Raw genomic sequence first — 27,989 nt, 5'->3', positions numbered from 1 at the left:
CTGTTGTGGCCTGTCCTGTCGCAGAGCACAGGCTCCGGATGCTCAGGCTCAGCGGCCATGGCTCACGCGCCCAGCCGCTCCGCGGCATGTGGGATCTTCCCGGACTGGGGCACGAACCTGTGTCCCCTGCATCGGCAGGCGGACTCTCAACCACTGCGCCACCAGGGAAGCCCTCTTCCTTTACTTTTTAAAGTTTGTGGTTATGCTATTTGTTGAGTAATAGAAATAAATGGGTATATTTATCAAAATCTTTCACTGTATTTCTGCAAAGCTGGAGCTAATTACTGAATATGATCCCCTTGCATATTAGATTATCTAAGTATCTATGACTTCATCTGGCTTGTTTCTGCCACACTAACTGCCATTATGTCAGTTTATTTCTGATATTAAGAACTCTTGCCTTATCAACATGTATTCATTAAACATGGGATTTCAAAAGTATTTCCATCATTCATTTATTCAGCACATACTTAGCACCTGCCTTGAACTGATTTTGAGAGTGTTTCCTGGGTGTACCGGGAAACAAAACAGACACAGTCAGTTGTACCCAAAGAACTCACCTCTTAGTGAAGGAAATAAACATTAAACAACTGCCCCGATAAACATTAATAGCCAGTTGCAAAGGGAAAAACAAAAGGGGGATGAGGGAAAATGTGGGGAGAGACATTTAAGCTGGGACCAATGAGAGGAACAGAGTGACTGACGTGATACTTTTCAGCAAAAACAGAGTGTTTTGGCAGGAAGACCAGCATAGGGAAAGTGTACAGTGTAGGAGGGAGTGAACTTGAGAGTTTGAAGAAACACCTAATAAATGGAGGTGGCGCTTTGGCGGAAGCTTGGGGTGTAGAATCTGCTGAGCCCTCAAGCCTCCCTCCCTAAGCATTTAGGTTCCCTTGTAAGTGCCGCAACTTTAAAGCGCTTCCCAAATTCTGTAGAAAAATGACATGTCAAGTGTCAGTATTTTTATTTGTATTATCATGGTGATGACACTGAGAGAGAACAACTTATCTATTCATGAATAATAGTGTCTTAATACCTAAGACAATCTCAGTTGCCTTATTCTTAATGGCTATGTCACCATATACTTCAGGATCTGCTTTTACTTTGAGTTGCATTAAAAACATTATCTTACTAAAAATAAGACTGGAAAATTCCAATTAGACAGTAATCTTCCTGAGGAATACATTCCAAGACATCCACAAGTCCCTCAATTTGTAAATCCAACTGGAACATTTTTTTTTTTTCAGTTTCCTCTTCTGCAAAACTAGGATAACACCTCACTGGGCTGTTCTGAGGATTAACTTACATCATGTGGTAGAAAAAAAAAACAAAGTTTTTTTGAGATGGGCTGCATATACTTATTCTACTTAATCTTTAAACATAATTACAAATTAATATATGTTGTCAATTGCTGTGAGTGTTTGAAAGCATTCTATACCAAAAATACTAAATCTGTGAATGCCACAGTGTCTTTATTTAATAAGGTGATGTGAGACACCACAGTGTGTTCCATTAAACAGGGCAAAGTATTTCAGCTACATATTTGCATCAATTCACAATGATTTCTTTTACTACTTGCATGTGCAAGCACAGTGCCATGTGTTGAAGACACAAGGATCAGGGATGAACTTGCAGTCTAGTGAGGGGGGAAGACAACGTTCATGACCATTGCTTGACAATGTCATAGTGAGGAATGACTATTGAGAAGCCCTGACAACCGGTCCTATAGGAATCAGAGGAGAGAGCTGTGGCCCAGAAGAGTTTCAGGAAGAGGTGCTCTTTAGGCTGGCCTTTGAATGCAGCTAGGGTTTGGCTGAATATGAAACACATCCCTGGTCACAGTGGTTCCAGGAAAGACAACAAGAAGTCCTGTGCACATGGCATGATGCTGTGAGCTGAGCAGCTTGGCTGGGTTGAAGTTGCCTTAAGATTCCAGAGAAGTGTACTGATGTGATTAAAATGTGGGGGTTTTGCTTAAACAAGGGAAATTTGGCTGTGGTGAGTCGGATGTGTCAGATAGTGAAATCTACTAGAAGACGAATTTATAATTCCCAAGAAGAACTGAGATGCAAGTACAAATTGCAACAGCATTTTTAAAAGTTAGGACACATGCCAAGTAAGCAAAGACACAGTTACCAGTAAAAATATATGTTTACACTCAGTTAGTCACTAACATTTAATATATTAAAAACTGTTCGCTATTGGCTTATCATATTGGCTTATCATTAAATTACACTGATTAACTTAAATAAGGATTTTTTTCAGATTTCAATTTGCTTTTTTTATTAATTAATTTTTTAAAAAGATTATTATAATAATTTTAAAATACTATAGTTCTTCATGCATCCTTTCCAACATGTTAAAGTGAATTATTTATGAATGAACCTTAGATGATGGTGATTCCATATTGACTACAGTATGAATTATCACTGACTGCAGTGCACTGTAGGAAGTAGGTGCTCAATACATGTTTACTGCATGGCTATGAGGTCACTGTGCCTCTACTGGTTCTCTTTACTTCTAGCCCCAAGCTGTAGGAGCAGTCTCATGCATTCTAGAATCAACTTATGTTTGTTGTACTCTCTGAGAAACTTCTTCAACGTTATTTTCTAAATAACTTTTTTTGGGGTTGCTTTTTATTGGGTTGCTCATATTAGTTTCTTATTGCTCTTAAAACAAATACCAAACTTAAATAATATCAAGTTTAAATAATTCATTTGTACTGCCAGTAATATTAAGCAAACGGTTTTTAGTTAAAATCTTAGGGATTTCCCTGGTGGCGCAGTGGTTAAGAATCCGCCTGCCAATGCAGGGCACACGGGTTCGAGCCCTGGTCTGGGAAGATCCCACATGCCGTGGAGCAACTAAGCCCACGAGCCACAACTACTGAGCCCGTATGCCACAACTAGTGAGTCTGCATGCCTTGAGCCTGTGCTCCGCAATGAAAAGTAGCCCCTGCTCTCTGCAACTAGAGAAAGCCCGCACGCAACAAGGAAGACCCAATGCAGCCAAAAGAAAGAAAAAAAATCTTATTAGGTAGATATAAAATTTTACAGTGAGGCATTATGGGAAAATTGATAGTTTAAAAAAAACAGTGAAAAAAGTAGAGGGCATTTGAAGTAAGCAAAACAAAAATGCTTTCTGGAAATGTAGCACTTGCAGTCAGCTTTGGTTTCTGATGTGATACGGACAGTCCCATTTCACCTAATTTTCCTGCACAGATCCCTGAGCTGTTTACTTTGGCCTCTGGGTGGGCCTTAGTCACTGGGGACTTTTCTCTAGAACAAACACAAAATTTTTCTGGAAAGGCCAATTCTGCCCCCTGAGGGAAGCTCTTCAGGGAATGCAGCCTGTCCAGCTTTGTACTCAGGAACAAAAGGGGCACAGAGAGTAAACATGAGCCGTTCACAGCTCAGGGATGTTGAAGTAAATTTCCAGAAGTGACTTGGAAAATGCTGTGTCCCTGTGCCCAGGAGGGAAAGAACAGCATCCACTGGCCTCTTCGTTCAGGGAAAAGCCTACACTCTGGTATTTGATCTTCTGTTGTCTGTAAACTAGAGGTAATCATAGGTTTCTCCAAGTCCGCTCTCTCAGTCTACTCTCCTCTCCAACCAGTCAAGGATAAAAATGAAGACACAATTATTTCTTGCCCATCTCATGTTTCTTCAAGAGAAACCCTTCTGTACATGAGGGTTTAGTAGGCAGAATCAGAAGACACAGGAGAGGTAAAAGGGTCAGCAGTCACACCTGAAGACTGTACAAAGTGTCAAGTTATCCATCTTAAGTTTTACACAAAACCCTAGGGGACAATAAGTCCAGAGAAATTTTTTTTTATTATTATTTTGGCTTCTTATAATTCACTCAGCTTAGCAGTTTGCCTGCGACTGAGTGAGTGAGGCTTGGGCCAAGGCGTCCTCCTGTGGAGCACAGCCCACCCCAGGAAGGACATCCGCCCCTCTCAGCAGAACAGTTGAGGCACGTGTGGTACCCACCTTGCATCTGGATTCTCTGTTGCCCTCCCCAACCACTGGGATGGGTAAAAGTAAGCACTTGGCTCTCCTCACACCCGGCCTTGTTCAGCCTCCATCAGCCCCGCTTGTATACATATGTACCTGCTCACTTGAGACAGGGGATTACTGAATACCCACCGACAGACGCTCCTGCCCGTTGACTGGGGCCATGCTGACATCACTCACCTACACACAGAACGTGCTTGAGGTAGAGTCTCACAACCGCCAGAAAATCCATTTGCCCAAACAGACCAGAGCGAGGTAAATAAATTAATGCAAGGAGCAGAATCTGGCCTGATGGGCCCTGTACATCTCAGACAATGTGAAGTTGTTTAAAGGTGGAAGAAAAAAATCACAACAGGTCAGTTTGCCCTCTGTTTGGTCCAGAGGCAATGTGAAGTATATCTGGACAATGAAGGCAAATTATGTGTATGAGAGCAGCACCGGCTCAGCAGGACGTACATGAACTGGATATAATGCTCAAGCAGCAAAGGAGAGGAACCGTCTCGTATTGGATTCTTCTTATTTACCAGACCCATTATATGGTCTCTGTCTTTTTGCTCTAGTGACACACTGAGCAACCTCCTCATAATCACACACCAAGCCAAAGGCTTATCCAGGATCCACCTGCATCCAAAGCTCATGATCTTTCCGTACGTGAGCTGTTTTGCAGACACATAGGGATGATGATTTCCTTAAGAATCATTAATTCACTGGACTAGGCTGCAAATACAACCTTAGGAGGATTTCAGGGTATAAAAGCCAAGGTGTTTTGGCTCAGGATCACTCAGATGCAAGGATCTGGAGCTGAGATCAACTGCTGCAGCCCAAGCTTCCCCAAGGAGTTCTTTACATAGCGTTAAATCTGGGAGCTCAAAAGCAGGAGACCTGTAGACATTAAATAATGAAACCTCGCAGTGTGAGTCCTTCAGCTGTGCCTCTCAAACACAACTGGGGTACAAAAGGTTGGTAACTGTATTGATTTTAAAACTATCCAAGTGACTATTTGGATTGCCATTTAGAAGACAGAAACATGCTCTTTTAGGAAACTGAACAGGAAGTGGAACCTGAAACTGTTGGGTGGCTCTAGCATCTCTACAAGATGGCACTCAAATATTTTCTTTGCTTTTATTGTCTACCTGGATCAAATATACGTTTACATCATTGTCAAAGGTGGATTTACCATGAAGCTAAGAAAGCTTGAACTTCCTTACTTCATGAGACCCTTTAGGATTCTGTGATTGTAGGTGACATGGATGGAACTAGAGACTGTTATATTGAGTGAAGTAAGTCAGACACAGAAAAGACAAATATCATATGATATTGCTTATATGTGGAACCTTAAAAAAATGGTACAAATGAACTTATTTACAAAATAGAAATAGAGTCACAGATGTAGAAAACAAACTTATGGTTACCAAGGGGGATGGGGGAGGGATAAACTGGGAGATTGGGATTGACACATACACACTACTATATATAAAATAGATAACTAATAAGGATCTACTTATAGCACAGGGAACTCTACTCAGTACTCTGTAATGACCTATATGGGACAAGAATCTTAAAAAGAGTGGATATATGTATATGTATAACTGATTCACTTTGCTGTACACCTGAAACTAGCACAACACTGTAAATCAACTATACTCCAATAAAAATTAAAATAAAAAGCCACGGCCATATCTGATTTCTCTCTGTATTCCCTGCATTCAGAATAAAGCTTGCCTGGAACTGTTCAAAACATGTTCGATAGATGAAAAAAAAAAATTCTGTGATTGGCCTCTGTCATGTTTGTATTTATAATTTGATATTCTTTTCCTTAAAGTAGAGAATTCCTTTTAGAATAGAGAATCCTTCCCAAATTGCGTGTCACACCTCACATAACCTACATTTTCCCCTGATTATTATAGAACAGTAGTATGACTTACATTTCTTAATTTACTAGTCTAGTTCACACACGTTCATGTTCTACGTATCACATTTTGACTGTTCCTTTTCCACCCTGCCCAGGACTTGGGGATGTAACTAATGAGTTTCTGGAACACACTGTGTTCTAGCCCAAGCCTACCTCGGACCCCCTCTTACAATGTTGTAATTAACATGTTAGCATGTATTTCACAGTTGTAATTAGCATGTTGGCATGCATTTAACAAGCAATTTGGTAAGTATTTCACAGCTATGATTAGCATGTTGGCACGTATTTCACAGTTGTAATTAGCATGTTGGCATGTGTTTTGGAGTTGTGAACAGCATGTTGGCATGTATACTTTTGGTCTTTTCCTTCTATTTTTTTTTTTTCTTTTTCTGTAGTACGCAGGCCTCTCACTGTTGTGGCCTCTCCCATTGCAGAGCACAGGCTCCGGACACACAGGCTCAGCGGCCATGGCTCACAGGCCTGGCCGCTTCATGGTATGTGGGATCTTCCCAGACCGGGGCATGAACCCATGTCCCCTGCATCAGCAGGCAGACTCTCAAACACTGCGCTACCAGGGAAACCCTCCTTCTATGTTTTAAACGGTATTAATGATGGCAAACAATGTGTCTTGCTTTGTTCAGTTATTATCATATCATACAGATGTCTTCATTGTCATCATTTAATGCCTTCAGAATAACCCACTGAGTGAACACTCCACTGAGTGAGTATATCATAACTTGGTAATTAATTCCCTTACTATTGGAAATTTAAGATTGGAGCACTGGTTGTGATTCAGATATAGCTTAAAAAAATAATTGGACAGCGATGGCAGACTTGGAGATTAGGTCCTAGTGGAGTCCAGGGTCAGACTTTAATGATAAATCGATTTGGGGATAAAGTCTAAGGTAGCTCCAAGGCCCTTTGGCTTCAATCCACAAGAGATATTTGGGAGATTTTATTTATGTCCGAATTTCTCATTAGATTCTGAGCCCCGTGAAGACAGGGTCAGTGATGTCTCATCTATCATCATATACTCAGAGCCTGGCACACATAAGATTCAATAAATATACTATAAGTGAATTAACTAAGGAAAATCCACAGTCTTTAGAGGCTACACCAAAGCCAAAGCAAACAAAAACTCAGGATGTTGAGATTAGGAAAATATTAAGTTTATTTTGAAGGGAGCATATTTACTTTTTAAAATGGGTACATTTCAAAATGTCCTTCTGATGTTTATATGATTCATAACTGAATGGCTAAGGTTGTCTTGCTGGGGCACCTTGTGGGGATCCTGCAATTTCACTCTATACATTGTGTTTCTCCCATCAGGCAGATGCTGTCTTTAGAGAATATGTAATTAATAAAGGTGACAACCTATTAACTCCACCTTTTAAACTGTAGCTCTTTCAAGCAATAAATATCCTGCAGTAATCTAATTTCCACACTACTTTTCTTAATGAGGTGTTAACTTTTTTATTACAGGCGAACTGAACTAAGAATGACTAGACACCCACTCACAAATGGAGCCAGTGTTTTTTTCTTAATGGTTTCCTCTTTCCCTCTAGTTTTATAAAGCAAAATTTAGAAGCCATGTCTCATGTTATATACAGGCTATGAATCTTCCAGTTCCCAGCTTTTCTTCTCTCTCCAAATAGTTTTTACAGCAAAGCAAAAATAAAATAAACACCTAAGGACTAAGGGTTTTCAATCCTTTGGCTAATGTTTTATATCACTACACTTTTCTGTAAAGGGAGCTTTATTGTTACACAAGAATTGAGGTTTTCTTTTTAGGTTGTAAAGAAAAATAACAGAAAGGGGAGAGGCAGAGTATCCATTTGTTAATTTGATAAGAATTTACTGAGCCTGTCTCAGGCCGGACACATGCTGAAGGCTGTACGGAACCTGGAAAGACAATGCCCAGCCTTCAGGAGCTCACATTCCCAAAGGCTGAAGGAAGAATTCTAATTTCTGTTCTCTGACGGATGATTCTTTGGACATTCTCTCTCTGATTCCAATTGATCCCTCATCTATAAAATGTTAACCCTACAACCTGATAGGTTTATTTAACCTCAGAATTGTGGTGGGTGTCAAACAAAAAATAAAGAATATATGAATGTCTGAAGAGTAGAAAACACTCTGTTGTTAATTTACTAGGGTTTAGAGTTAAATTATGTAATTTCACACTTAATTTATGTGATTTAACACCTAATTTTAAAAATTAGTGTATGTAATGATGTAAAGCACATTCATTCATTCAAAAGGCGTACATGATAATGATCTAATTCAGGAATCAGCCAATGACAGTGCATGGCCCTAATCCAGCCTGCTCCCTAAAGTTTTACTGAAACACAGGGTAGGCGAATGCTTGGCCCTGGTGCCCTGGCGGCTTTTCATGTCTCCACATAGGGCAAAGCTTAACTACAGCTAAGCTAAGCTTCGACAGAGTGCCCTGGGACCCGCCCGATCACACGCATGGGAGGATTATGAGCACCTGCTACAAAGCTGTTTTCCTCCCACCTCCCTGTGCTCCAAGGAGGAGATGGTTTTTCATCACCTCCTGGGTTCTAATGAGGTATAAGGCTTTTTGCCCCCTACTCTCGCCCCTACTAGGATGCAGCTTCAAGCTATAAAACTGCAGCACAGAATCAGCTCCTCAGCAGCGTGGGGCCTGAGTTCTCCAGCACATTGTCATCTGATCTCTTCTATTTTGGTGTCATCTGTGGGATAAGGGACCTGGGTAGCTGACACTTTTTCTGCTCTTACTTTTGTCTACATAAGTAATAAACTGATTCAATCTAACAGTGAATTCTTCCTTTGCTGGATGAACCTGTGTGCCTTTTGCTGACACACAGCCACACCCACTCACTATGGTTTGTGGCTGCTTCCATGCTACAAGGACAGAGTTGAGCAGCTGCAAGAGAGACCCTATAGCCTGGGAAGCCTAAACATCTTCTGTCTGGTTCTTTACAGAGAAAGTTTGCCGGCCCACTGATCTAATTAATGCACAATCCTTAAAATGGTTTTAAAGTCTAAATCAAAAGCCTTTCCATCAGCACTTCCCCAAGCTTTCCTTTCCTTAGGCCTGAGGAGCTTCAATCAGCCAGACTAACTGAAGGTTACACTATTTCCTTGGGGTGGTGGTGGTGTGGGGAATAACAGCTTGATTTCTGGATGTGACTATTGCAGCTTAAGTCCTGTGATCATTGTTTTCTTCTTGAAGCAGGGACATAAGACCTCTACCAGCTCTTGGCCAGTCTGTTTTCCTCCAAGTGGCAAGTTATGACTTTATATTGGTACTTACATCAGTAGGAATTAAGTTAGTGGCTATTCTTGCCTGCTTCACCTTGTGCATCCCTATGAAGACCTTTTACCTCTTTCAAGTTTCTATTGGGAGCCCCTGGCTGGGCACCGGCCTCAGGTGAGGGTGGTGTCAGCTTACCTACCTTCCATTTCACATGCTGTACCCATATGCAGCCCTTTCCAAATTCCCGTATTCTTCAGAATTCAGCAAATATTAATTCATTTCATGAAACTGACACATGCGTGTGGTAAGTAAGTCTTAGAGTAACAAGGATACACAGGAAAGGTAAAGTTTCTCTCCCACTCTACATCCCCAGAAGTCACCATCCAGCCTGATGAGTTGCTTTATTATTTGCATAGTTTTTCCATGCTATTTCTTAAATGGGATGTGCAAAACAAAAGTTTAAAATCAAAACAAAATCTTTCTGCTTAGTTTTTGAGGTCAAACTCAACTGAAATATATTTTTTAAATATTGTTCTTTCCAAACAGCTTTCCGAGGAAAACAGCTATGGGAAGTTAAAAACACTGCCATTGGCTCCAAGCTTCAATATGTGCACAGTGTGGATGGTGCAAGCGTGCATTGTTTGCAGCCCCTCCTGGGTCCAGGGTCACCTCTAGAACAGCTAGAGAATGGAGACTCCTTTTACAGTAATCCAGGGGTACAAAACCTCCTTTTGGTCTACTTAACCCAGCCTCGTGGCAGGCATCATAAGGCAGGCACTAATGGGAAGAAGCTGGGAGTACTCGCCAGTACACCTGAGTTCAGCCTGTCCTGGTACTAACTAGCTCTGGCTCGCAAGAACACCATGAAAAAGGCCATCAAATGGCTCGTTCCTGGCTTCCCTGGTGGCGCAGTGGTTAAGAGTCTGCCTGCCAATGCAGGGGACATGGGTTCATGCCCCAGTCCGGTAAGATCCCATATGCTGCGGAGCGTCTGGGCCCATGAACCATGGCCGCTGTGCCTGCGCATCCGGAGCCTGTGCTCTGCAATGGAGAGGCCATAAAAGTGAGAGGCCCGCGTACCGCACCCCCCCCCCAAAAAAAAAGGCTTGTCCATGCTGAAATCTGACCACTGAGCATGACGTCCCCATTGTACCAGGGCAACACAGTGAACCAAAGATAAAGTCTGGGCCTTGGGGTCAGAGAGTGCGGCTCTAAATCTGGGTTTCACATCACATGAGCTATGTGACTTTGGGCAGGATGCCAGAAGTCCCAGACACCATTTCCTCATCTGAAAAATAGAGATGATATTTGACTTTACTGTCAGGGTGTAATGATGAAGGAAGGTGGGGGTAAGATCCAGCACACTGCCAGACATATGAAAGAATCTTGGGAAATTGCATCAACTGTTATCATTTATAAGCATTTTGATTGATATCAAACTGCATTGCCTCTGAAAAACAGATATTCAAAAAAATGAACAATGTGAATATGATTTTGAAGGAGACAGGTAATTTAGTTAAGCTCAATTTCTCTTCTAAACACTTCAAAATTCATTTATAAACATGATTTTCTGATAACAAAACTACTTACACTGTACTCTGAAAAATATATTTAGCAAAGAAATGAGTACTTATTGTTACTCAATTGTTATCCTGTCCCTATGCCGTGTACTTCTTTAGCCACATTTCTTGAAAGTAAAAATTGCTTTTGTCCAGAAAAAACAACAACAAAAAAAACCACACTATCTTTCTCCATAATTTGTAAAAAGGAGATCTGGTCATGTAAATACCAGTTCCTTAGAAATGGATTTTTTTCTTCAATGAGTGTTACAGAGGTCTTCCTATCTTCCTATAAGAGGAAGATAGAAGAGAAACATTGGGAGAAATCCAGAGAAATTCTTGGGTTGAAATGTTTAGATTTTCTTTCCTCTAATGGAATATTTAAGGGTCAAATACAAACTAACCCACTCTGGGTGTGAGCACACAGAAGACAACAGTCTATCAGTTTACAATAAATTTGTCATCTCTCACTGCTTGTCTCTGAGTGAGGTGGACAAGCAAACAGCAGGGAGAGTCAGCTCTAGATATAACTGTAAAATCTTGTCCTCCCAGGAGCCTGATAAAGACAGGCAAGGGGCTTATTCTCCTTGAAAGAAAAAGGGGGAACTTGTCAACTTCTGGGTGGCTGGGTCTGGTGGTGGTTGATGCCTGTGGATTCATGGTTGAACTTCAAGTGCAGCTACCTAGCAGACAGGAGTGGGCAGATGATGCCTGGCCTCCCTGACTTGATGCAGGACCTAGTTGCCTAAGTTGCACCTACAAGTTGCTGAGCTAGTGGAGCACCAGGAAAAAGGTGAATTGCCTCATGCTTTGCAAACCAGAAACTCCCATTTCAGCACCAGAAATACCTGTGTATGGCACAGGACTGTTCTCCTGCCTGTTATCCCCTGTCATGTCTCCACAGAGCATGCTGAGCTGGAGCTGGAGGACTGGTGCCCTTCCAGATTCATTTAACTTGTGACACTCCTGTTAACGAGACCCCAACCCTCCCTGTCGCCCACTGAACCATCAGCAACTGGGCTAGAATAATTCCTGCCCTAGGCTAGTCCTGCAGGAAACACAAATCCGAACAAATTTCAAGCAGCCATTGGTTAAATTTAGGGAAAAGTTGTTATACAAAAGATAGTTGTTAATCAATGTCACTATTTGTTATTATGAATCACAACACAAGAGCATCATAATTAGTTGGGGGGTCCCTAATGCTATTTATTTCTCAACACTGACACCAAAGGAGGCATCACATTATATACCTCATTGTCTAAAATCATCTAGAAAGGAATATTGTAACGATTTTTATTAAACATAAAAACCTTCCTTCTACATAAGAATACCCATCTTGCCCATTTGCATTTTCCATTACATATATTTTCCCATTTGATTCTACAGCAATTCACATGTGTTAGATGAGAAAGTGAGGTTTAAAATACTTTAGTGGCCAGGTTAAAAAAAAATATGTGTGTGTGTGTGTGTGTATATATATATATATATATATATATATATATATATATATATACTTGTAGCAGATTAATTCAGGAACACCAAATATCAGCATCATCACTGAATGTTATAACACACTGAAAAATTTATTTTAATCCTGACATCTGCTTACAGATGTTATACAGTGGCTGCTCCTCCACAGATACTGATGTGTTACTGTCATCACAACAGCCTGGTTTGCATCAGAACTCTCTGCATCCTGGGATGCAGGATTCACAAGGATGCTAAAGTCCTCATCCCATTCAACCACGGGAAATCTGAAAGCCCTCGGGGCTCCCGTGCCCTCTCTCTTTGTGGCGCCTCGACAAGGGGCGCCAGCACACCAGATGGTCCCATGGGGCTGCCCTACCTGCGCGTGTGGTGGAACTGGCACCTCTTCAGTGGGATCTTGGCCACGTGCTCCCGCAGACCCACGAACAGGACGCTCTGGCTGTGGAGGATCTGCAGGCTTCTGATGGGCTCCGGCCGCCTCTCGGGGAAGAGCTCCATCTCTTCCAGCAAACAGCTGCCCGAGGTCTCAGTGAGGGGCGCCCGCACTTTTTTAATGGTGCCGTAATCTGCGGAGGTGACAGGGAGAGAAGAAAGTGAGGTAAACGGGTCTCACCAGCCACTCGCCAGCTGAGCCACCGGGGTTCTCCAGCCTGGCTTCACGTAGGGTCATCTGCTGATGCCAGGGCCCTACCCTGGACCTGTCCAATTAGCCCCGCTGTATGTGGGACCAGGCGCCAGTATTTTCCCAGTGCTCAGCAGTGCGGACATACAGCCAAGGACAAGAACCACTCGGCTACTAGCTGCCTGGTCTCGATGCAAGTCTAGAGACCCAGAGCACAGCAAGCTCACTGCGGCTCAACGCAGACAGCTTTGCACCATTCCCTGGAGAACATCAGGTGAGAGGAATCCCTGGATTCTCAGTGAGACACAGAGGAGGTGACCTTGCCGTCCCAGCACAGAAGACCCCACATGATGGACAGCTGCAGATATGCAGGGAACAGAGGACCACCTGCTTCCCCACTGCCCTGGAAGTACATCCTTCTCTGCCTTTCTGTCTAGATCCCCTCCTTCCTCTCTCTCTCCCCCAAGCTTGCTCTCCGGGATGCTCTTCTGGGTCTCAGCTCCACGGCTTCTTCTTTCCTGTACTAATGAACATCCATTTCTGACCCGGTCCCCTCCCCACTCGAGGTTTTCTGCTCACCACGTGCTTATGCTCATTTATTTTGGCTATGAGCACTGCCTGAGGACAAGTGTCCTAGTGTCCCTGGAACCACAAAGACTCTCCAGAGTGGCTGTGATGGGCACAGAGGAGGGTCCTCTCCACCAGGGAGGGGCATGGTGCAGCCAACCCCCAGGGTGGGGACCCAGACTTGAAACGTGCTGTTATCCTTGGTGCGCTGTGGGGAGGCCCCCACGGCCTGTGTGCAAGTCCAGGGAACGAGACCCAACCCTCTAGAAGCACTTCTGAAAGCCGTCCACAAGTTCCTCAAATCTCCCTGAAGGCACTGACTTCATAAAACCCATGGGGATCTGAGTTTCAAAACACTGTAATTCTTATTCTGTAAACACAGATAATGAGGCTATCAAGTCATGTAAAACAGGAAATAAAATCAAGAACCTCTGGCTTCAAGGCCTCCGATCAATCTGCTAATCTCACAAAAGATTTGGACAGAAAATACCTTTCCAGTTTTTAATTCCTAGGAGAGTCCTTAGAGACGAAGGATGTTTACATTTAGAGAGAAAATACCTAGGTGGATATATATTATCCAGAGTTCATTAAGAAACATATGGTGTGTTAGTTTCTGCTTTATAACAAAGTGAATCAGTTATACATATACATATGTTCCCATATCTCTTCCCTCTTGCGTCTCCCTCCCTCCCACCCTCCCTATCCCACCCCTCTAGGTGGTCACAATGCACCAAGCTGATCTCCCTGTGCTATGCGGGTGCTTCCCACTATCTATCTACCTTACGTTTGGTAGTGTATATATGTCCATGCCGCTCTTTCACTTTGTCACAGCTTACCCTTCCCCCTCCCCATATCCTCAAGTCCATTCTCTAGTAGGTCTGTGTCTTTATTCCTGTCTTGCCCCAGGTTCTTCATAACCTTTTTTTTTTCCTTAGATTCCATATATATGTGTTAGCATACGGTATTTGTCTTTCTCTTTCTGACTTACTTCACTCTGTATGACAGACTCTAGGTCCATCCACCTCACTACAAATAACTCAATTTCGTTTCTTTTTATGGCTGAGCAATATTCCATTGTATATATGTGCCACATCTTCTTTATCCATTCATCTGTCGATGGACACTTAAGTTGCTTCCATGTCCTGGCTATTGTAAACAGTGCTGTAATGAACATTGTGGTACATGACTCTCTTTGAATTATGGTTTTCTCAGGGTATATGCCCAGTAGTGGGATTGCTGGGTCGTCTTTAAGGGAAGAGTGTTAGTTTGTGAATGCACAGCAAGGGAGTGGGCGGGGACAGAGAGAGAGGGAGAGACGGGGAGAGGGAGGGGGGAGAGGGAAGTGGGGAGAGAGAGAGACAGGGGAAGTCTACGCAGCAAGGCAGCATTTTAACAAGTGCTCACACTTAAAGTGTGCAAAACAATTTGTATGCATTTACTGTGTAAATCAATCTAATTTTGACTTGGAGACCACAATTTCCAGCTGGCGGGAAATTCAACCCAGTGATGTTTGGGTCTTCCTGCTTGCATGCGGCAAAGCATCAAAGATAAGCCCGGCACCATGGCAGAGATGGGAGCAGGTGGCAGCTTCAGGGAAGGTCACCTCAGCGTAGTGTTTCAGCCCCAATACCCTGAGAGGAGGACTCCACCAGCAGATGGAAGTGCCACCCTCCTGTGGACCAGTGACAGGCACGGAGCCTTTGCTGCCCTTTGGGACATCCCAACAATAGGACGCAGTCCGAGACAGAAGTTAGGAGACAGGGCCTGCCACCATCCAGTGAGCTGCGAGGCTCTGATGAGTCTTAAGTAGAGACTCTTGGGAATAAACACTCTACTCTATGTAAAATAGATAACTAGGGCTTCCCTGGTGGCTCAGTGGTTGAGAGTCTGCCTGCCGACGCAGGGGACACGGGTTCGTGCCCCGGTCCAGGAAGATCCCACATGCCACGGAGCGGCTGGGCCCGTGAGCCATGGCCACTGGGCCTGCGCGTCCGGAGCCTGTGCTCCGCAACGGGAGAGGCCACAACAGTGAGAGGCCCGCATACCGCAAAAAAAAAAAAAGCAGATATATGTATATGTAAAACTGATTCACTTTGCTGTACACCTGAAACTAACACAACATTGTAAATCAACTATAATACAATAAAAATTTTAAAAAGAGAGACTCTTGGGATAAAACAGAACATTTTAGAACAATGCAGGGGTGGAGGTGAGGACAGGCCGAAGAGGCGAGAGTCCAGGTGGCGAGCTGTCATCTTTTGACAGTTACCACGCTCTGTTCATGGGAAACATGGGTGAGAGAACCAAATCCTATTCAACAGGTGCACAGAGACGCCTGGCTGTTTATTATGTATTTTGCTGATGGATTATTACTCTGAGAAACCAAATCAATAACAATTCAATATACTCATACGCACTTTGAATTCTTAAGCAATTGTGGGGGGAAAAAACAAATTTTCAAAGATCTTTAATCATTTGATTTCAAAGAACTAACTATCATTGATCAAATCTTCTCAGTGTATTTCTGCACGCCTTGTATGAGACTTTTCAGCTGACTGGGATCTAACAAAACTAGAGGACTTCTTAGCATTTCAGAGAAGGGTACTTAGCGTGGACTTAGGTGCTCGTCCACCTTCTACGCCTCTGCTGGGTCTTCTTCACTCTGAGCCACCCGATCACGTGAGGAGCCTCGTGAAGTTCCCCGTTCTGTCGGCAACAGGGTCAGCACATCCTGACCCCAGGAGCCTCCTTCTGTTCCCTTGATGTCTGCCCTTCCTCAGCCGGCACCTTGGCCACACTGTTCACACACTGTCACCTTAGTGTAGAACACCTTCCTCACCTGGACACCCCCAGAACACTCACCCTATGCTCCTGTCTCTGGCGTGAGCCTCTGGACACATGCACGACCACACCCCTCTCCTGCCTCGGACCCTCTGCATCAGGTGTCAACACGGTACCAAGTCACCCATGGGCCAGTTGAGGCCCGAGCCCAAGCTGGTGTCAGTAAATCAGCTTTACTGCACGCGGGCAAATGGACCCAAGTTTAGTTTGGTAATAGAGCAAGGACATGGCAAAGCCGTTTTTTTTTTTTTTTTTTTTTTTCTTTCAGAGGCAGAAAGTCAGAGCCTGGCTCCTAAGAAACCAAGGAACAAAGATCCACTTCATATGAGAGGATAGAACAGCAGGACTCGGGGAGGTGCCTCAGAATGCTTTTATGTTTTGCTGTCTTTGCTTTATAATATCTGCCACAGTTTAACTACTAATTTAGTTGTTTTGTGGCTTCTACACTTGCCGTTATTGAGCTCCATGGGGGCAGACACTATCAGTTTTGTCCTCTGGTGTCTGCAGAGCGGCCACCACTGTGGCCTATGGAGAGTAATAAATATGTGCTGGACGAGAGACTGAACTAACGAGTGAGGGAAGGAAGGAACATAGACAGGAGGGAAGAAGGCAGGAAGGAAGGCAACTGTTATGGGAATGTCATTATCACTTGTACATTTGCTAAAAAGACTCCTGATTAATATGTTTGCATTGCAACATTTAATGAGAGGTACGGTATCAGTCGGATCAGTCAGTGTGAAGGTGAAACAAGTAACAGTATTTTCCCAATTCCCAAATATTTCAACTAAAAGTGTCATAAACTAAATATGAATGAGGAAGAACATTTTCATCAGTTTCAGCTGAGAAACTATCAGCTCTGAAAATTCGCCATAGAAAACTAAAACCATATACACCTGAAACTCAATACTCTAATCAAAGTCGGTGGAAAGAAAACAATCAATGCTAGAAATACAGAAAACCTTCTCGATCAGTCTGCAAAATTTTGAGATCGGAAAGGAAAGAGAAAATTGGCACTTCCTGTCAATTGCAGATCACTTCCCAGGGAGAGAGGAGGAGAGCGTGCTTCTGGAAGTGCAGAATCGGAGCTGACATCAAGACCACGGGGCTGGCACTCTCTTGGCCCAAATTCTCATAATATTCACCTTTATGTGAGAATGTGAAATACTAATTACGTTATGGACACACATTTGAGGGTCAGATATTTGTAGTTTATCTCTAAAATTGAAAACCACAGGTACTTGTGAGAGAGAGCTACTGCAAGATTTTTCATGTTCAGGCTGATGAAAGCTGATATAGTATGGTTGTCATCTGAAACACATGAATAGCTGTAATTACATGAAAATGTAAATATTGTGCTGAAGAACTTATATTTGCCTAATTTCAGCAGAACAGGAAGCATGCTTATACTTTAGGGGGTTGGCAGATTCAATAAAGCATGCCCACTTAAATTTGAATTTTAGATAAACCATTAATTTTTTTAGTATTAGTACATCCAATTCAATATTATTCATGGTTTACCTGAAATTCAAATTAAAGTAGGCATCCTATATTTTTATTTGTTAAATCTGGCAGCCTTATTATATCCACATCTCATGTAATCATCTCAGCAAGCTGGTGAGGATGTAACAAATATATGCATGAGTATTCCCACTTTACAGGTGAGAAAACTGAGTTTCAGAGAGTAGAAGAACTGATATATATTTCCTATGAACTGTACTTTCAAAATCCTGTAAGGGAGTCAGACATGAAATGGAGGTTCACGTCAATGCTAATGAACAAGAGAAAGTAACAATGGACCCCAAATAAACATTAATTAAAAAGCCAGTGTGATACCTAGGAAAGGGTAGTTATATTTAGATTGTTTGCATACTCTTTTTATTCTATGAAATCTTCTGGAAGTCATGAAACGTAGCCAGTTGGGAGGTAGTTAGAAGGAAGGCAACATCCTGATCCATCGGAAGCTGCCCACGTGGAAGACAAACACTGTCAGCAGCTGCTTTAGAAAGCACCGGGGTCTCCTGTTTACCAGGACCACACTCCTTCTCACAATCCAGGCACAGACAGGCAAACACGGTGACTGATGTCCGTGCTCCCTTACACCGTCTATCTAAAGAGTGAGGCATGCAGAGCCAGATCAAACATGTCTGGATGAACAGAAGTTGTATGTATACTTGAAAGGCATTACCTCTGGGAATAAGAGAAAGGGACAACTATTCCCCAAAACAACAGCCATGCAAGGCACCGTCACCAGACCAGACCTTGAACAAATGAAGGGCTTCACTGAAGTGCTTGCCAGGGATATGAGAACTCTTCTGGGCACAAATAATCAGACTGTATGTCCAAACAATTCCTAATATTGATTTTTGCTGGTGAGTAATAAAGTCATGGAAGACCAGAGGCACATCTGACGGCAGGTGGAAAACACAGAGGCAAAATTGGATTATCGTAATAAGAGAGGTATTCATTTCAACCTCAGTATACTGAGCCATTAGGAAAATGACCAAAGGAAAAAGCAAAAGTCATAAACAAAATGGTATACTAAGGTAAAGTTGGAACATTGTCACATGAAACAGTAATAAATCCAATTTTAAAAGTGATTTCTGGGGAAGAAATATTTACATAAAACTTATCAGAAGACTGGAGGGTTACTTGAAAAGGACATGAAGAAATCCCCCCCAAAATTCCAACCACAAGAAATGATCCGTGACACACTGAAGTTTGCTCCACGACCTCCAACCCACAGCAAAACATGTGCACATCCTATAGCTAATGAGCTACCAAGCACCTTAGGGGAAGAGTAAGTAAAATGAGAAGAAAACCAAGGCTTCCCTGGTGGTGCAGTGGTTAAGAATCCAGCTGCCAATGCAGGGGACGTGGGTTCGAGCCCTGGTCCAGGGAGATCCCACAGGCCACGGAGCAGCTAAGCCCTTGTGCCACAACTACTGAGCCTGTGCTCTAGAGCCCAGGAGTCACAACTACTGAAGCCCGAGCGCCTAGAGCCCATGCTCTGCAACAAGAGAAGTCACCTCATGGACATATATACACTACTGAATGTGAAATAGATAGCTAGTGGGAAGCAGCCTCATAGCACAGGGAGATCAGCTCAGTGCTCTGTGACCACCTAGAGGAGTGGGATAGGGAGGGTGGGAAGGAGACGCAAAAGGAAAGAGATATGGGGACATATGTATATGTATAACTGATTCACTTTGTTATAAAGTAGAAACTAACACACTATTGTAAAGCAATTATACTCCAATAAAGATGTTAAAAAAAAGAGAGAAGCCACCTTAATGAGAAGCGCACTTGCCGCAACTAGACAAACCCCGCACACAGCAACGAAGACCCAATGCAGCCCAAATAAATTTAATCAATCAATTAATTAATTTTAAAAAAGAGAACAAAACCAAACAAACAAAAATGCATGTTTTTCTGCAGAAAAAAATATTTTGGTTTCAATGAAAAAATGTTCTTAGAGCAAAGTGTGGTAGTAAAGAAAGCTGCCAGGACACATTCCTAACACATTTCATGGGAACAGAGTGACTTGCACATGTGACCTGAGGAAGCAACAATTACTAGAATCACCACAAAGCTTTTGAACACTGATGGCTGGAGGCGAGAGCCCACAGAGTGAGTCTAGACCTGCATCATCCAACGGAACTGTAGCGCCATCCATGCAAGTAATTGAAAATTTTTCTAGCAGCCACATTTAAAAAAGAAAAAAAAAGAGCAGGTGAACTAAATTTAATTACAAATTTTTATTTAACCTGATGTACCCAAAATAGTGTAAATCTTCCAATATGTAATCAGTATAAAATGAATGAGCTATTTTACATTCTTTTTTTCTACTAAGTCTTTGAAATGAGGGTTCAGCTCAGATTACCCACGTTTCGGGTGTGCAGCAGTCACATCAGGTTATGGCTATGGTATTGGACAGATTAGAGATGTAGAGAGGTGGCCCAGTACTGCCCTGAAGAGCCAGGTGCCCATCACTCCCCAAAACAGGCAACAGCTTCATAACCCACAACATGGCAAGCTTCATTTCACATAGTTAGCCTTGCCATATGATTTCCACTGAAGAAAGGGTTCCAGCAGGAAGGGCTGAGAATAACTGAACAAAAGGTTCCATCTCCACAAATGTTTGAGAACCCTTGCACTAGAGCTCCTACTGCAGGTAAGATGATGCAGGTCCTGAAAGGTTAACTGAAGGCTCATGGCTGTCCAGCCAGTGAGTGTAGCCCTGATATTAGAACCTGGCCCTTAACCCCTCACCTGGCCACCTGTGTCACCCACTGGTAATCTGCCCACAGGCAAAGGTCAGATGTCCTGTGAGAGTGAATGCATTATTGTCAGCTTATGTCAGAACCTTATGGACTGCCACAAAGTCAGCACAACCACTAAAGAAGATTCTTTCTGTTTTGGTCCATTTGCTTTGTAGAGTTTCCCTTTAATTAGAGGTTAAGCTTGTCCTTACTCTTTTGGAGTAGAGCTTCTGTATCACTTTTCTGAGAAAACCAATGACCCTGACTGCCCTCCCAAACAGAACTGGTGAGGGCTTCGAGACTGTTCTTCATTCACAGTCTGGATAATCAACATATGAAAGGCAGTGCAAGCAAGAAAAAAAAAAAAAAAACACTGATGTATTTATACCAAAATTAAGCTAACAAGGAAAGAGAAGCATAGATGTAAACTTGACGTACAAATAGAAAACTACAGACCACTTTTATTTTCCTAATCCAGGCAATTTTCGGAATCCAAGATAAGTCTTTGGGGGAGAAGATGAGAGATCCCATTGGTATGGGCACTCTAATTGCAAATCATCTACCATCAATATGATTTCTAAACTAAAATTTCAAACAGTCGTAGGACATTAGAGTTGGAAGGAACCTATGACAATATTTTGAATTTTGCAGGTGAGGAAAGCAAAGCCCAGAAAAGTTGAGTTCCAAAGATCAGACGATTGGGCCAAAATTTAGGTCCTCTGCATATCAATCAAGTGCTGGTTTCTAAGTTTTTGAAGGTAGTTTTGTTTTGAAAATATGGAAGGTATAATATACAATCCTTATAATGGTGCATCAGTAATAGTATGGCTGATAAGTTTTTTAAAAGATCAGGTGGTCTGATAAAACAGTGTATTAAGCAGTAGTGGTTATTCAAGACGAAGATTAAGCTATGATTTACAGACACGCTTATTTTATCACATAATTCCCTATACACGTAACTAATATACAAGTGGTGCCAGGACAGATCTGACTTCTCTACCAGGCTAGGGACTCTCATTTCCTCAAGTTCAGGAAGCAAACATGAGAATAAATGGATGAAAAGTGCCTAGAATATTCTATTTCAGTTATTTTTTTTAAAAAAGAAGGTTTAAGGTGACAAAAGATTGGTTTAAACAAAAAAAACTTTTACAATAAAAATGACTCTCTAACCACTAATTGCTTTATGTGATGTAAGCTGTATGTAATATAAACTCTAATGGATGTAATTCAGTTATTAGTGGTTGAAAATTCACTATATTTTTGACTTTGGGGGAAAACAGCTGGTCTTTCTCTAAATTTCAGCAATCAGTTTGCTAATTAACACAGATTCAATAGTTTAAGCAAGGTTCTATTCTGCATCTTGATAGGGATGTTCAAATATAGCAATCTCTCATTTGGTATGAAATATACCTTATAATAAAATATGGATTATTATGGGCTGGATTGTACCCCATCAAAATTAGTATGTTTAAGTTTTAATTCATAATACCTCAGAATGTGACTGTATTTGGAGATAGGGCCCTTAAAGAGGTAATTAAGGTAAAATGAAGTCATGTGGGTGGTTCCTAATCTAATGTGACTGGTGTCCTTATAAGAAGAGGAAATTAAGACATAGACTTGTGTACCCAACATGTGAGGATACATCTGGAAGATGCCCGTCTGCAAGCCAAGGGGAGAGGTCTCAGAAGAAATAAGCCCTGCCAACACCTTGATCTCGAACTTCTAGCCTCCAGAACTGTGAGCAATCAACTTCTGTTGTTTAACCCACCCAATCTTCAGTAGTCTGTTATCTTTGTTAAGGCAGCCTGAGCAGGCTATCAGAGGGACTCCATGTCAAGAGTAAGAAGATTTTGTCACCCAGATAATTTGCTCAAAGCAATTTCAAAACTGGACTGCAAATTATTTTTCCACATTTCCATAAGATATTATGACTCAAATTCTAATGCAAAGGCATTATAAACTATGTTAGACCATTTTCTTTTTACCTTGTATGATTACAACATAAGATTCATCTTAGTAACAGTCTGGTATTATCAAATATTGTCATGTATTTCACTTAATCCCCTATACATATGATCCTGGGCTAGAAATGCAGTAGGAGGTGATACAGAACATGTAGTATTGTGAAAAACTGATGCATTTTGATAAACATTATAAAATAATTCAAATAGCGGAAGCCTTGCTCACAACCTTTATGCTAACAACCCTGGTGATCTTTGGGGGACAATTGGAACTAAATGAGTGCTCAGGAATGAGCTTTCCAGTATTTGAGGGAAAGGTCATTGATTATCATGAGTTTCTTTTTGGAGGATGTCTAGAATTTTAGTTTCACCGAAATTTTGAGGGTTCATGAAAATATTTTTTTTTTAAAGCAAATATACCATATTTTTTTTTTAAACCCACATTTATTTATTTATTTTTGGCTATGTTGGTTCTTCACTTCTGTGCGAGGGCTTTCTCTAGTTGTGGCAAGCGGGGGGTCACTCTTCATCGCGGTGCGCGGGCCTCTCACTATCGAGGCCTCTTTTGTTGCTGGAGCACAGGCTCCAGATGCGCAGGCTCAGTAGCTGTGGCTCACGGGCCCAGTTGTTCCGCGGCATGTGGGATCTTCCCAGACCAGGGCTCGAACCTGTGTCCCCTGCATTAGCAGGCAGATTCTCAACCACTGCGCCACCAGGGAAGCCCCATGAAAATATTTTTATTATTTTTTGGAAAGAGGGAAGGCAGAAAGGAAGGAGGGAGAAGGAGAGGGAAGGAAAATAAATATGATCAGCTCAATATAACATTTACTACTGCTATAAATAAAAATAATAATTTTTGATTTTTCGTACTTGTATACGATCAGACAGCCTTCTGCAATTCATTAAAGCTTCAACAATGAAACAATACTAAAAGAAAAATGTCATCATGTCCTATGGTCCTATGTATATAACGGCATCAACTCTAATGAACTTGAGAACCCCGAACGACGAAAAAAGGCCGAGAAATCAATTCTTCTTGAGTATAGCAGCCTGAAGCACTTCCAAAACACAGAATAAATATATATTTCCTCTAAGGTACAATAAAACACTTAAGAGGGTGGAGCTGTAACATACTGGATACATAGAAAATTTTTTGTTTTAAGAGAGGGAAAAAGTCCTACCATGAAACAAAGAGAGGGCTAGTTCAGGGAAATGTGATATAAAAATGAAGGATTATTGCAAAGCCCTGGACGGTTAAATCTTTTATCTTGACTCTGTTCTCCTCTTACTGCTTTTCTAAGTTCTGTTGTATTTTAAAGGGATGTTTATTATTCAAATTGCCATGTGCTGAATCCAGTACAGAAATTAAACCTGTGAATGGGACAGGCAGTTCTGACCATGGTTGCCTGTGACAGGGCTGGAGATTCACTGTGGACACCAAGGCCACTAATCAGGGAAGCTGAATTACCTTATTTCCAATTGTTCATTTGACTCTATTTGATTCTCTGCTGTTGTACCCGAGACATTTTTCGTGTTTGTCTCATCGACCCAGAGTTACTGCAGAGTAAAAGGAAGCACTTTGTATTTGCATCTGTTACTGTTTGGAGCATTAGCAGTGAGGTAATGATGAAATGCCCTCTTCCACTCACTGGGAAGCATGTTGCCATAGCAACAGATCATTATATAAAGTTCATCAATTCAGCCAGTTGTGACTCCAAAGTAGCAGACAGCTAATATGTGTCAAAAGTTCTTTCTTTTAACCCATAATTGAGCAAATGAATTAAATTGGTCTTGGCACTGGGAGCTCAGTATCGCATTTATATAGTAAAAGGGAATTAAAAGAAGAAAACAAGCCTTCTTGGCTAGTGTATGCCTGAAAAGGAGATTTTAATTAACTCAGTTTATCAGATTCAACTAATGGCTTATTTTTTTCTCAAAAACAGATATGTTAGCCAGCTTAAACACCCTAGTCATAAATTATATGCAACATTCTTTTATCCCAAAGTATTATTTTTAAACCACATTCCTATATCCTCACCCTCGGCACATAAATTCCAGGTAGTCAGGTGCTGGGGGACCTAGCCTGTCTTATTCACTGTGATCTCACTGGTGTCTGTGCCTGACACACAGTAGGTGCTCAAGCAGAGGACATGGTTCTGTATGAGGACCCTGGAGCCCGATGATCCAGGTTAGACTCCTGTCTCCAGGTCACTCACATCTGTGTCTCCTTCACCCTGGGGCCCAGCTCACAGGCCAGGGGCCATGCAGTGAGCTTATCTATGCAGAAGGCCTGGACAGTGCCTGGCACACAGGATGCGTTATGTGAGAATTCAGTATTATTATTTTATTGCTATGTTTAGCTTACAGATTATAAGCCCTACTCAAGTTTTGTCTAAAATGAGCAAGCTCCCTGCCTGTGTCAGTACTGGCTGCACATAAAGCAGAGGGGTAGATGATAGCTCTACTGCCTTACTGAAAAACAAAATGAAACAAAACACTCCTTTAAGTACTCTAAATCATAAGCTGGTACTTTTAGGAAATTTACCAGTGGAGTTTTCTGTGAATAAAAACCATATTCCACTTAAAATGAGAGTGCAATTAATAGAGTCCTCTAGGTATCTTTTCTAAGCTCTCCTCTAACCCCAAAGCTTAATTCTAACTCTCATCATTCTGCTAAGGAGACAATTCAAGTTTCTAGGAGGTAATAACTTACCTTAGATTTACTCTATCTAAATTACAAAACAACGACCCAGTTGGCAAAGTGGGCAGCCCTTCTCTGACAGTCACCAGGCAGGAACACAGAGTCTAAAATAACCTCTCACCCCCAGTGGTAAAATTTATACTGTGCCTGGTCCCATTAGATATGGACTGAGATGGCTGAGAAAAATCTATGCAAAGAACTTTTGTAATTTTGCAACATTAATTTGGAAGAAAAAAGATAGCTCTCTACTCAATGGAATAAGAAAATTATTTTGTCATTTTCCTGAATCATTACAGTATGCTAATTATGAACTAGTGGCTGAGGTTCCAAGCTATTTTTTTTAACATCTTTATTGGAGTATAATTGCTTTACAATGGTGTGTTAGTTTCTGCTGTATAACAAAGTGAATCAGCTATACATATACATATATCCCCATATCCCCTCCCTCTTGCATCTCCCTCCCATCGTCCCTATCCCACCCCCTAGGTGGTCACAAAGCACCGAGCTGATCTCCCTGTGCTATGTGGCTGCGCTGATCTCCCTGTGCTATGTGGCTGCTTCCCACTAGCTATCTATTTTACATTCGGTAATGTATATATGTCAATGTTACTCTCTCACTTTGTCCCAGCTTACACTTCCCCCTCCCCGTGTCCTCAAGTCCATTCTCTACATCTGCGTCTTTATTCCTGTCCTGCCTCTAGGTTCATCAGAACCTTTTTTTTTTTTTCTTAGATCCCATATATATGTGTTAGCATATGGTATTTCCAAGCTATTTGGGAGCTAGACTTTCACATGCTTTCTTCAGGCATGATCTCATCCACTTCTATAACTTCAAAGCCAACCTGAGGTCTCTGTTACTGATCCAAACCTTTCTCTTTGGCCTCAAAGAAGAAGTTCCAACTGACTATCAGACCTACCACAGGAAACTGGAACTCAGCATACCCCAAAACTGAGCTGTGTCTCCCGTTTGGCTCAAATCTGTTCATGCATCTGAAATCCCTTTCCATTTGTTAGGATAAAATTTTCAATCTTACACATCCCACATTTTAGCTTCATCTTCTGTCTCTCTATCCACAATGCCAGCCTTTCAGAACATTTTCGCCTTTCAGAACACTCCATGCCTTTCTATATCTGCAGGTTTTCCATATCCTGTGCCTCCTCCCAGGAAGGTCCGTCCAAACCTTCTCCACAAGGCAACCATCTCCCACCTTCCAAGAGCCAGTTCCCCCCCTCTCCTCTGTGGGGTGTTTCTGACCCTCTCAATCCAGGTCACTGTTCCCAAGTCTCTGTGCCTCTGGGATCTAGAGGGAGAAACCCTTAACCAGTCTTTGAGGAGAGGATGGGGAAGGGAAAGTCTACACTTTTCAGCTGGACCTTGAAAGATGAATGTGCATTCACCCGGCAGAGAAGGAAATGAGGGCAGGTCAGGGAGGGAGGGTGTCCTGACCAAAGTGGGGAAGACTGGGGACCGTGGCTCACAGACTTGTAGGATTAAATGTTCCTTAGAAGGATGATGCATTGGGTTGGAGCCAGTGAATGAACACTGAGAAACAGTCCAGTTTACATGTGTTTGTGCAATGCCACAAACTGGATCAAGTGTAATGAAGCTCTGAGCTCTGCAAAACACTTTGGTGAGCAATTTGGAATAGCGTAGCAGACTTGAAGATTCCAGTACCCTGTGAATCAGCAACTTCAGCTTCCCAGCCCATGGGCCATGACTAGGTTACACATATACCGTGATATAGACCTCTTCCATTCCTGAGGTAGTGTGGGCAGCCTTGCCTTGCTGGGTTGGTGCCCATGGTAGCAAGTAACCTTGACTTTTCCAATGTGCCACATACAGAATGCCATTTTCTATGGTTGCCATGATTGGGAAGCCCTGTCCTGCACACAGTTCTTGGTACAGGCTCCAGGGGATATGCACAGGGATGCAGGGGCAGATGTAGCAGCACCACTTATAACAGCAAAAGACCAGAAATCCTCCAAATGCCAGTCAACAAGATTACCTTAAATTCAGGCAGATAACGAAAAACTGTATATAGTGGCAAAGATGAAGGGACTTCAGTTGTGTGCGTGAACATGGATGAATCGTTAATTTAAAACATGTTGAACAAAATATTAAAAAGAGAATCTTAAGAGAACATATATAGATCCATTTACCTAAAGTTCAAAAGCATATAAAATTAAGCTATGCCATCTAGGGAATAAAATATGGTGACATTATAAAAGAAAGCAAGGAAATAATAAAAACAAAATTCAGGGTAGTGAATACTTTGGAAAGAGGGCATGGGTTTGGGGTGGTGGTGAAAAGGGGGGCCTTTAGAACACCTGTGCAGCTCTGCTGTGTGACTTGGCTGGTGGGTAAATTGGTGTGCCCATGTTACTACTCCTTATACATAAAATATTTATCTAAAATAGTAGTCTATAATTCCACCCCCAAAAAAACTTCTTAAAAATGGAAAACTACTATATAGAATGCAATTCTTGACCTTTGCAAACTTGGCTTTTTAGGTGGATGAACACACCTATCTCTTATACCATGTGCTATATACCACCCTCAAGACACACCTACACACACACACACACACACACACACACGCTTACACCATAGGAAGATAATTTAGATGCAAATATATTACAATAGAAGTGAGTATTAAAAACAAAAGGTATTATAAGTATGTAATAAGGTACATACACTTCTATTCCCTAATATTCCTCTGGGATGGAGGCAGGTATTCCTTGGAGCATGTCCTGAACAGAGCTTGAGATGGGAGCCGACACGCTTCCCCTTTATCTGCCCTCTGCACCTGGATATGGGG

General features: G+C 42.1%; 1 protein-coding gene across 4 annotated transcripts in view; it reads right to left on the bottom strand.

The window, feature by feature from the left end:
- SEMA5A (semaphorin 5A) overlaps positions 1-27,989 on the bottom strand; it is a 492,799-nt gene that overhangs the window by 92,253 nt on the left and 372,557 nt on the right. For all 4 annotated transcript variants that reach the window (XM_082622624.1, XM_082622623.1, XM_082622626.1 and 1 more), the window contains one exon: positions 12,578-12,785. In XM_082622624.1, the coding sequence (XP_082478750.1) occupies positions 12,578-12,785 (208 nt within the window). The remainder of the gene's footprint in view (positions 1-12,577; positions 12,786-27,989) is intronic.

This window comes from Mesoplodon mirus (genome assembly GCF_964341445.2).
Source record: "Mesoplodon mirus genome assembly, chromosome: 5".
NCBI classification, from domain to species: domain Eukaryota; kingdom Metazoa; phylum Chordata; class Mammalia; order Artiodactyla; family Ziphiidae; genus Mesoplodon; species Mesoplodon mirus.
This window is presented reverse-complemented; position numbering and strand designations above follow the sequence as displayed.